Raw genomic sequence first — 10374 nt, 5'->3', positions numbered from 1 at the left:
TAACTTCACATGGTGTGTCTGGTGTGTTTCCAGCATTCGTAGTGTTGATCAGCAGATATATAGTCCGCCAAGAAGTTGAGGTTGCTTAGTAACCAGAGACTCTGTCCATGCAAGTGAACGGAGCGTTCCCTCTTCATCATAACTATCAAACCAAACATCCTTCACATTCACCGAGCGAACATTATGAAAGTAAAATGCACATTTCTCGCTAGAAATGTTTCCATAAAAGCATTTAATGGCGTAACTATGTTACTATTTCCACACAGAATAAAGAAAGATGTCGGCCGTATGCTTCTGTCCAAGCTCACTACTCTCTGCCAGTGACGTCGGGTCAAGCTCAACGCTGATTGGGCAACGCGGCTAATCGTCATGCGTATGAGCGTAAAAAGTTCAATTTTTTGAACTCTTGAAATGTACGCGATATACGCGATATACACGCGTATAGCGCGTAAATATACGCGCCTCATACGCGCGTTACGCGCGTAAAATGTTGCTTATACGCGTGAAACGCGTAATACACGCGTAAACCAATGGTTCCCTATGGAAAAAAATGGCGATTTTATACGCGAAGTACGCGAGATACGCGTCTGGTGTGGCCGCACCTTAAGGCGTATAGTATATAACAAGAAATGTGCATTTCGCCGGCACAACGCAAAGCATGTGTTCAAAACGCTACCGTGAACCTGTGGATAGAAAGGTTTTGACTGTGGGAGGTTCGGTGTGGGAGATATATCCCCAAACGCGTTTTCAGAACATTCCTTTGGCCAGTTAGGAGATGAACAATTCCCTCGTTTATGGCGGCCCCTAATGGCGAAATTTTGTAGAAGATATACAATTTCCTCGTTTATTGCGCCCCCTAAAGACGAAATTTTCCGAAATTTTAATCGAACGACATTAAGGTTGTATTTTCTTGGATTTTTCATTTTCCACGTCTTATTTAGCTAATAAACCAATATTCAAAACGCTACCGTTTCGTCATCGACGGTCTAGTCAAAATCGTTTTTGACGATTTATATTCGTGTGCGTCTGAAGATGTCGTGTGCAATGTTTGGTGTTGATCGGACAAGAAATGTGGGAGGAGTAGGGAAAAAGCAGTTTAGCAGTTTTCGCGATTTTGCAGAAAAAAAAATATAGACGCAAATGGGCGTGGCCTATGCCAAAAGATGCAGCAGACTCCAGTGCATCTGTTGGTATAATGTTTTGGACTGTGGGAGGTTCGGTGTGGGAGTTATAGGGAGATTTTGTCGTCTGAGTAGCGGTGCCGGACCTGGATCTAGTCATGCAATTGGCGTGTCTGCACAATTTAGTATAATAAAAAAAATCCTTACAAAAACAATAGGGATCCAACCTGTTGGCTTGGACCCCTAATAATTATTATTGGGGTAACACTTGACCTGGATAATCCACATGAAGTCTTAATTTTGTTTCAATTTGGCATCAGTTGAGTATCAGTTAAGTATTTACAATATCTCAGTTTAGCCTAACCATAACCTTTACCTTAACCCTAACCCTAGCCTTCTCCCTATCCCTCAACCTCACAATAACTGAGACAGCGTTGATCATCGATCATCAACTGAAAATCAACTGGTACTCCCCTGATACTCACCTTATATTCAACTAATACTAATCTGATACTTAACTGATACTAACCTGGTACTTAACTGATACCAACCTCATATTAACCTGATACTCAACTGATACTAAGCTCATACTTAACTGATAGTAACCCGATACTCAACTGATAATAACCTGATACTCACCCGATACTGAATTGATACTAACCTGATACTAATCTGATACTCACCTGATACTCAACTGATACTTACCTGATACTAAAATGTATCCAGGTCCAGTTTCTCCATAATGGCCAGCTGATCTCTACTGTGTTGTCCAGGTTATATCTAACAGCGTGTGTAATGATAATAACACACAGTACTACCAGTAGTATTACTTATCGTGACCATGTATTCTGCAGGTTCTAGACAATCTGCTGGATAAGTCTCATTGTGGCTTCAGTCCCGACTGGTCTCTCGTGGAGACCATCCACGAACTGCAAATGGGTAATCACACATACACACACACACATACACACACACCTTCTTCCCTGTGTGACAGCTGTCAAGCTGTCAGTGACATCTTGACAGCTTCCGGTAGAGTGTACGTTGGCGTGAATGCCTGCCGCTGCTCGCCGGGTCTGTGTTGTATCCGTCTGCCCTTTTCCCTTTTCCCCCGTAGCAAGATTTCGATAATTGCTACGTAGTCACAGCTCCAGCCAATTTGGATTATTCTATCGTCTTAGCTGATAAAATTGGACTTACCTGCCTGCCACGGACCTGTCGCTGTTGGTACGCCGACGTTCTCACCGGCCTAACTCGAGCTGTCCCTGCCATTGACAGAGTGCAGACTGAGATCTGTTAGGCAGTTAGCCTATCAAGGTTTTGATCAAACTTGGCGGTGAGTTCTGCTGGCTATCGCGGTGATCCATGTGGAGGTAAAATGCGCCCGCCGCATACTTCTCTCGTCTTCCTCATCAACGCCTTGCTGTCCTTGTGGATTCCTACCTGTGGATCTATCATGGCATCGCAGGCCACAGGGGATTTAACCTACTCTGCAACTGACTTGCTTCAGTTAGACTCTTCGTCCCGTTGGCTGCCAACTGAAGTTTACAAACTTTGCACCAGCCTCTGTATCGCACGTCGGCCCCGGCATCTACACCGAGGCGGTCGGCTTAAAATCCACTTCCATGCCGCATCTGATAGCACTATTCCAACTGTGCTGTCAGCACCGCTCACCCGATCGTCAACCAGACAACGTAGAAATGGGGGCATTTATCCTTGCAACATTATCTCCCTGCCTCCGATCACACCGGCACAGCATTTTCAAAACATTCCGGTTCACTCGACTCCCCGCATCACCCGAAAACCAACTGGCCCTGGTTGTGGAGCTAATGCAACCCTGTCTCATCAAAATTACGTTCCCAGAGAACTATTCGGCATTCTCAATTACGTTTGGCAAAAAACGTATTTTGTCCGTGATCACGTTTTATTGAACGTAGGCAAGGCAAGGCAAGGCAACTTTATTTATATAGCACTTTTCATACACAAGGCAGACTCAAAGTGCTTCACATATAAACAGTTATACAATAAAATAAAATAATCTATTAGTAAAAGAAAACATATGCAAAGAAATGAGTAAAATATAAAGTTAAAAAGGCTTTTTAGCAAGTAAAATTGAAAGTGCAATGTATTTAAGAAAGTGAGAAAATTTAATTGAAAGTTATTTAAGATCAGATCAACAGACTCTCTGGAACCCAAGTCGGGACCACAACCCGACCTTAAGGACAATCTATTACAATATTCTAGGACTCTAGCCCAGAACCAAAGGTAAACAACAACAACAAACAATTATTCTAGGACTCTAGCCCAGAACCAAAGGCAAACAACAAACAACAAACAAATTCACACTTCGTCAAGCTCTTAATGACACAACTTCATTACTCAGCAAATGTCATGTATTTTTCTGGTAAAAATAGAAAATAAAGGGAAAGTTAAAAAGGCATTTTAGTAAAATAAAGGTAAAGTATTTAAGATTTAGAAGAAAGCTAAAGCAAACATAAAAGTCTTCAATCTTGTTTTGAAGGTGCTCAGAGTTGGGGCAAGTCTTAAATCCTCAGGGAGTTTATTCCAGCTATTTGTTGCATAGTAACTAAATCCTGCTTTCCCATGTTTCGTGTTTACTCTGGGGATAATTAACAGATTGGTCTCAGAAGATCTTAGTGTTCTAGAAGGCTTATGTAGTGGAAGCATATCAGTTAAATATTTTGGGCCTAAACCATGTAGGGATTTATAGGTTAGCAACATGATTTTAAAATCAATTCTCTGACCTACAGGAAGCCAATGTAACGATTTAAGAATTGGTGTAATATGTTCAAATTTTTTTTTCTTTGTTAAAACTCTAGCAGCAGCATTCTGAACAAGCTGAAGCTTCCTTAGAGTTTGTTTTGGGAGACCTGTAAGGAGACCATTGCAGTAATCAAGCTTACTAGTGATAAAGGCATGTACAAGTTTTTGTAAGTCTTCGGTGGACATGAGCCCTCTAAGTCTTGCTACATTTTTAAGGTGATAATATGCAGATTTTGTAACTGATTTGATGTGACTTTCGAAATGTAAATCAGAATCCATGATAACCCCTAGGTTTCTGGCTTTGATTGAGGTTTTCAGGGACAGAGAGTGAAGGTGTTGGGTTACTTTAAGCCTTTCCGTTTTAGCACCAAATACAATTATCTCTGTTTTATCCTCATTTAGCTGAAGGAAATTTCGGCACATCCAGTCTTTCACTTGCTCAATGCACTGGCACAGCAGATCTATGGGCCGATAGTCATTTGGTGATAGCGATACATAGATTTGCGTGTCATCAGCATAGCAATGATGGTCAATATTGTTATTATGCATGATTTGCCCTAGTGGGAGCATGTAGATGTTGAATAAAGAGGGTCCTAAGATCGAACCTTGTGGGACTCCACACATCACGTTGGTTGATTCTGATACAAAGTCGCCGATGGAAACAAAGTAGTTCCTATTTTGTAGGTAGGATCTGAACCAATTTAAGACTGTGCCTGAAAGCCCCACCCAGTTTTCTAACCTGTCCAAAAGTATTGTATGGTCTACAGTGTCGAATGCAGCACTGAGGTCTAGTAGCATTAGTATTGAGGTTTTGCCAGAGTCTGTGTTAAGACGGATGTCGTTTACAACTTTAATGAGGGCGGTCTCAGTGCTGTGCAGGGGTCAAAATCCTGATTGGAAGGTGTCATAACAACCAGTTGATGCCAGGAAGTGATTAAGTTGCTGGAGGACAACTTTCTCAATGATTTTACTTATGAAGGGCAGATTTGATATTGGTCTGTAGTTGTTAATAATAGAGGTATCTAGGCTCCGCTTTTTTAAAAGGGGTTTAATAACTGCAGTTTTCAGGGCTTTTGGGAAGTTGCCTGACTGGAGAGAGTTGTTAACTATCTGCAATATGTCTATTGCTAGGCAGTCAAAAACATTCTTAAAGAGGTTGGTAGGTAAATAATCAAGGCAACAGGTGGATGGCTTTAGTTGTGTAACAGTTTCCACAAGAGTTTTAGAGTCAATAACATTAAAGCATGCCATCCCTGCCACGTTACTTTTGCCTGAACAGGGTGGTAGTCCAACATTTTTGTTTGAAGTGGAGATATTGATGGCGCGTCTGATGCCTTCAATTTTATCAGTATAAAAAGCTGCAAACTCATTGCATTTCTGCGTGGAATGGAGATCAGGTGGAATTTGTGTTGTTGTGTTGTGTTGGTCAGTCTGTCAACAGTTGCAAATAGGGTTTTTGCATTATTATTATTGGATTTAATGATATTGGAGAAAAATGTTTCTCTAGCACTTTTTAAGTCTGAATTGTAGGCACGGAGGCTCTCTTTGTAGATATCATGGTGAATGTGAAGTTTTGTTTTACGCCAGATGCGTTCAACCTTCCTGCATTCTTTTTTCTGTGCTGTTACAGAAGCAGCTTTTCTCCAGGGTGCCTTTTGCTTTCCAGAAATCGTTTTAGCCTTGTAAGGTGCAATGACATCCATGACTTTCAACATTTTCAAATTAAAGTTTTCTACAAGATCATCAGCAGAACATGGGTTGAGAGGTCATAGTAAGGAGATGGCCTTTCTAAAAAGTACATACGATTCTTCATTGATATACCGTTTTTTGACAGTATTTGATTTTGTCTGTATGTTGGGAATAAAAGATATATTAAAGAAAACACAAAAGTGGTCAGACAAGGAAGGATCAGTCACAGAGAGATCAGAAACATTGAGGCCCTTTGTGATAACCAGGTCTAGAGTGTGGCCCTTACGATGAGTAGTCTCTTTCACATGTTGGGACAGTTCAAATGTGTCCAAAATGGTAAAAAGTTTTTTTGCACACTTGTCATTCAAATCATCAGTATGAAAATTTAAGTCACCAGTTATAACTAGACAGTCAAAGTCTGTGGAGATGCTAGACAATAATTCTGTGAATTCATCGAAAAAATTTGCAGAGTATGTGGGTGGCCTGTAAATAATTAATAGGAGAACTCTGGGGGAGCATTTCAATACAGCACAAAGGTATTCGAATGATGGAAAATCACCAAATAACATCTGTTTCCCCTGAAAATCATTTTTAAATATAACAGCAACCCCTCCACCTCTTTTTCCAGATCTACATGCATCAAAAAAGTTATAGTTGGGAGGAGCTGTCTCTATCAGAACGGTTGCACTGTTATTTTGTTCCAGCCATGTTTCAGTTAAAAACATAAAATCCAGTTTAGAGGTGGTAATAAAATCATTAACTAAAAATGATTTGTTATTAAGAGACCTAACATTAAGTAGACCCATCCTGATGGTGTTGTTGATAGGCTTTAAGGTTGTTTTTGGTTTGGAGGAAATATGTATGAGATTTGTGAGGTTAGCAGTGTGTCTAAGTTTCCCTTTGTTTACTCTCTTAGTGGTTACAGCAGGAATGCAAAAGTTGCCATGTTTTGACATAGGCAACCTTGGGTTCAGCAGATTATGCGAAACGTCCTTTATACTTTGTCTACGGCTGAACCCTTTTTTGTCTCAGTAATACTCAGGACTACTATCAGTACAGGGGGCGGGGGGCTGGAGGGCGATGCTATCATTGACACAGATGCAAGTTTGATGCCTACATATTCCTGTTTCTTAAATTCAGCTGGAAAATCGCAAAGGGAGGAGACAGTGGAGCTGGAGTTGTTGTGGCTATGGGAGAGATGAGGATGGGGGGGGCCGTTCCTGGCCAAGCCAGGAAGTTTCTAAATAATTATAATTCATGTAGGCTATTGTAGGCTATATAACCAGGATTTTATGTATTTTATAACCTTGTTGGTTGTTCAATAAAAATTATTCACGGCCAAGATACGTGTTTCAGACTAAATACGTTAAATGAAACGTTCCCTGAAAGGGAAATATGCCTTAATGACAATAATGTGCTATACGTTGACATTCAACATATCTGGGATACGTTTCAACCAAACATAATCCTAGAAGTAAATAAATGGCAAAACAATAGGCTGACAACGAACGTATTTGCGATACGTTCAATAAAACATAATCACGGACAAAATACGTTTTTTGCCAAACGTAAATGAGAATGCCGAATAGTTCTCTGGGAACGTAATTTTGATGAGACAGGGTTGGCTAATGGGCATAACCTCCCCAATCTGGAGTTTGTACACTGTACACAATCCTCTATCTCACTGGCAGCAAAAGTGGCGCTACTCAACACCAGGTCGGTGTCTAATAAGACATTACTTTTAAATGACTTTTTCACTAGACGACGCTTGGATTTACTGTTCTTAACGGAGACTTGGTTAGGTGCGGCCGCTGGTGAAAAATCTGTCTTTGGAGAACTTTGTCCAACTAACTGCTCCTTCCTTTGCACGCCTAGGTCTTCCTGGAGGGGTGGTGGTGTTGCTTTGGTTTTTCGGACTTTGTCGCATCTTATAACATTGCATGATCGTCTGTTGGTTTTGGGTGATTTTAATATCCACGTCTGCTGTCCAGATGGTCAAGGTCAAGGAATTCTGTCATGTGTTGGATTCTCTTGGCTTTATGCAACATATTAATCAGTCCTCTCATGTACTTGGGCACACCCTAGACTTAATTTTAACCCATGGCCTGTCCATTGATAATGTGAATGTCGAGGATGCTTACTTATCTGATCACAAACCTATTGTATTCAATGTTAACATTTCTGATCCTCAATGCAAAGCCAAATCCCCAGGTCGCTATTCACTCTACATAGACCCTTTCACTGCTGAAGAGTTCGCAGATAGCTTTCTGGCTTGTGATATTGCTACCTCCATTTTAACTGCGAGTTATCCCCACCTTGTGCAGATGAACTACTGAGTATTTTCAACTCCTCATGCTCAGCAATTTTAGATTATGTTGCCCCCCTTAAGCTCAAACTCCCCAAACTCATATCTCAACCATGGCTGGATGACACTACCCGCTCTCTCAGACAAGCCTGTCGGACAGCAGAGCGAAAGTGGAAGAAAGATCACCTCACTGTTTCTTTCCAGATTTTCAAGAACTCTTTAGCAACATTTCAAACAGCATCTTATGTAACGGGGGGATTAGGCAGAACCCAAGTGCACAGACTGACAATGGTGACAGGGCAGTTCAAAGGTTTATTGATTGCACCGATGCTCAGGATCAGACAGGCAGAGTAAACGGGGACAGGCAAGAGTTCGGGGACCGGCAGACAATCAGGTAGACTGGGGGTACCGTAACCGGCGGGTAGTCGGACAGGTGGGGACTCAACAACAGGAGGGCAGGCAGGCAGGCGAGGAGCCGGAAAAGGGGAAGCAGACAGGCCGGCAGGGACTCGACAACAGGCGGGTGGTCAGACAGGCGAGGGTTCGGTAACAGGCAGGATCAGTGTTGGAGAAACAGTTCTGGAGTTGCGGGAAAGCTCTGTGAGTAAAGAGAGACGATCTGGCAAAGACTGAGTAGAGAGAGAGGATTGATATAGAGGGAGCACAGGTGAAGGTGGTTGAGCTAATGAGGTGAGATCAGCGTGGCAGGCAGGGGAACGGGAAAATCAGGAGCGGACCATGACAGCTTAAGCAGCTAGAGTTATACACTTTTCCGATATGATCAGTAAACACGCTCATCGTCCCAAAATCCTTTTTAGCCTTTTAAACTCAATCATCAATCCACAAGGCCCCTCACAAGTCAAGCCATCCACCGACATCTGCATGACATTTTTGAAATGTTTTATTGACTAAATCAATCTCAATAGGCAGTCTTTAAACCCCCTCATCACCAGTCTCTCCCCTGCATAACATAGGCATTAGACCTTCAGCTCTTTTTGACCATTTCCTACCAGTGTCATTAGAGGAACTGAGGGACATTGTTAGGGTCATTAAGCTCTCAATTTCTAACGATGCTGTCCCCTCCCAAATAATGAAAGACGCCTTTGACTCCATCGGCCCAAGTATCCAGGTCATCCTCAACTCTTGCCTGACCAGGGGTTTTGTTCAAGCAAGTTTTAAGCACGCGGTTGTCCAGCCACTGCTTAAAAAACATAACCTGGATGCAAATTTTCCAAGAAACTACCGCCCTACCTCAAAATTAGCTTTATTTCAAAGATCCTGGAAAAGGTGGTTTTATCACATTGTCAAGTTATCTGGGTGATGTTTTCATTTGTGCTTGCCCAACTTGAAATGGCACTGTTAGACAGAGTACGCAGGACAGCTCAAATCCTTCTCCTTCCTTTTATTGAACATGAATTGTTTTAAACATGAACAACAAGCATTCCGTATTGCGATTCGGATTCGGATCAGGATTAGGATTAGGATTAGGAAGACAAATTAAATCAAGTCAGTTCTCAAATAAATCAAAATGCCTAATCAAACATTTAAATCAAATCCAAATATCTGTTAGATATCAAACAAATCCAAGTAATTCGGTTAGATATCATAAACAAATATATAATTACAATATCACTATGATATCTAATATCACTGTGTTGTAAAATAACAATGGTCTTCCACGCAAACATTTTCACCATGTGCGCCTCCACCAAACGTGCCCAAGACTTCACTAAGGACGTCTGCGCCATCCCATGCGCTGTCACATGGAATACATGACAAACGGGAAAAAGTGCCAGAAACATACGCATTGTGCAAACTACACCTTAGTTCAAAATATAAATAACATACCAATGCGTGCTCTCGTGTCCTCCAATGCACAAACCCTTCTAAGCCCGGCCGGAAATCGCGGACCTTTATAGCCTCACCCGTGCTCACTCACCTCACGTGCCGTAATCAGGCAAGTGCCAACCGGTGTGTTTACAAATCGAACACGTGCGATTTGCGCATTTCCCCTCCACGCCACTAGAGGTCGTCCTCAACGATGCGATGCTATTTCTTTTAATCTAAATGCGATCTCTGTCTTTACACCTCCCACTTGACCTCCTGGTTGCTCAACCCAAGGAGGTCACACTATCTATTTCAGTCTTTCGTTGCTCAACAGGAAGAAGGATGACCAGTCGTCTCACATCCCTGCAGAGAATGGACACAGGGATCCTCTTCAAGCGTCTCCTGGCTCCTTGTCTGCTCGTGTCCCCTGCGCTTGGCTTCATGACTGGAACAGGGTAGCTTGGAAAGGTCCTCACATTTACATCTCTGACGATTCCTCTTCGGTCAGCATTAACACTGACTACCCTGGCCAATTTATATTGACTCCTCAAGGCATTTTGGTCAGCCAGCCAGACCACATCGCCCACTGCAACGTTCCTCTCTCTTGTGTGCCACTTGCTCCTTAGGAACAGGTTAGGACCAGCTAGCTGG

The 10374-nt window shown here is 42.2% G+C and overlaps 1 protein-coding gene across 1 annotated transcript in view; it reads left to right on the top strand.

The window, feature by feature from the left end:
* The window catches only part of raph1a (Ras association (RalGDS/AF-6) and pleckstrin homology domains 1a), a 151030-nt gene that overhangs the window by 109989 nt on the left and 30667 nt on the right, over window positions 1-10374 (top strand). Inside the window, 1 exon segment of the mRNA XM_030381209.1 lies at window positions 1976-2060. Coding sequence (XP_030237069.1) covers window positions 1976-2060 — 85 coding nt within the window.

The sequence above is a fragment of the Gadus morhua genome, chromosome 16 (genome assembly GCF_902167405.1).
Source record: "Gadus morhua chromosome 16, gadMor3.0, whole genome shotgun sequence".
In the NCBI taxonomy this organism is placed as follows: Eukaryota; Metazoa; Chordata; class Actinopteri; order Gadiformes; family Gadidae; genus Gadus; species Gadus morhua.
Note: the sequence above shows the minus strand (reverse complement) of the source record. Positions and strands in the feature narration are given on the sequence as shown.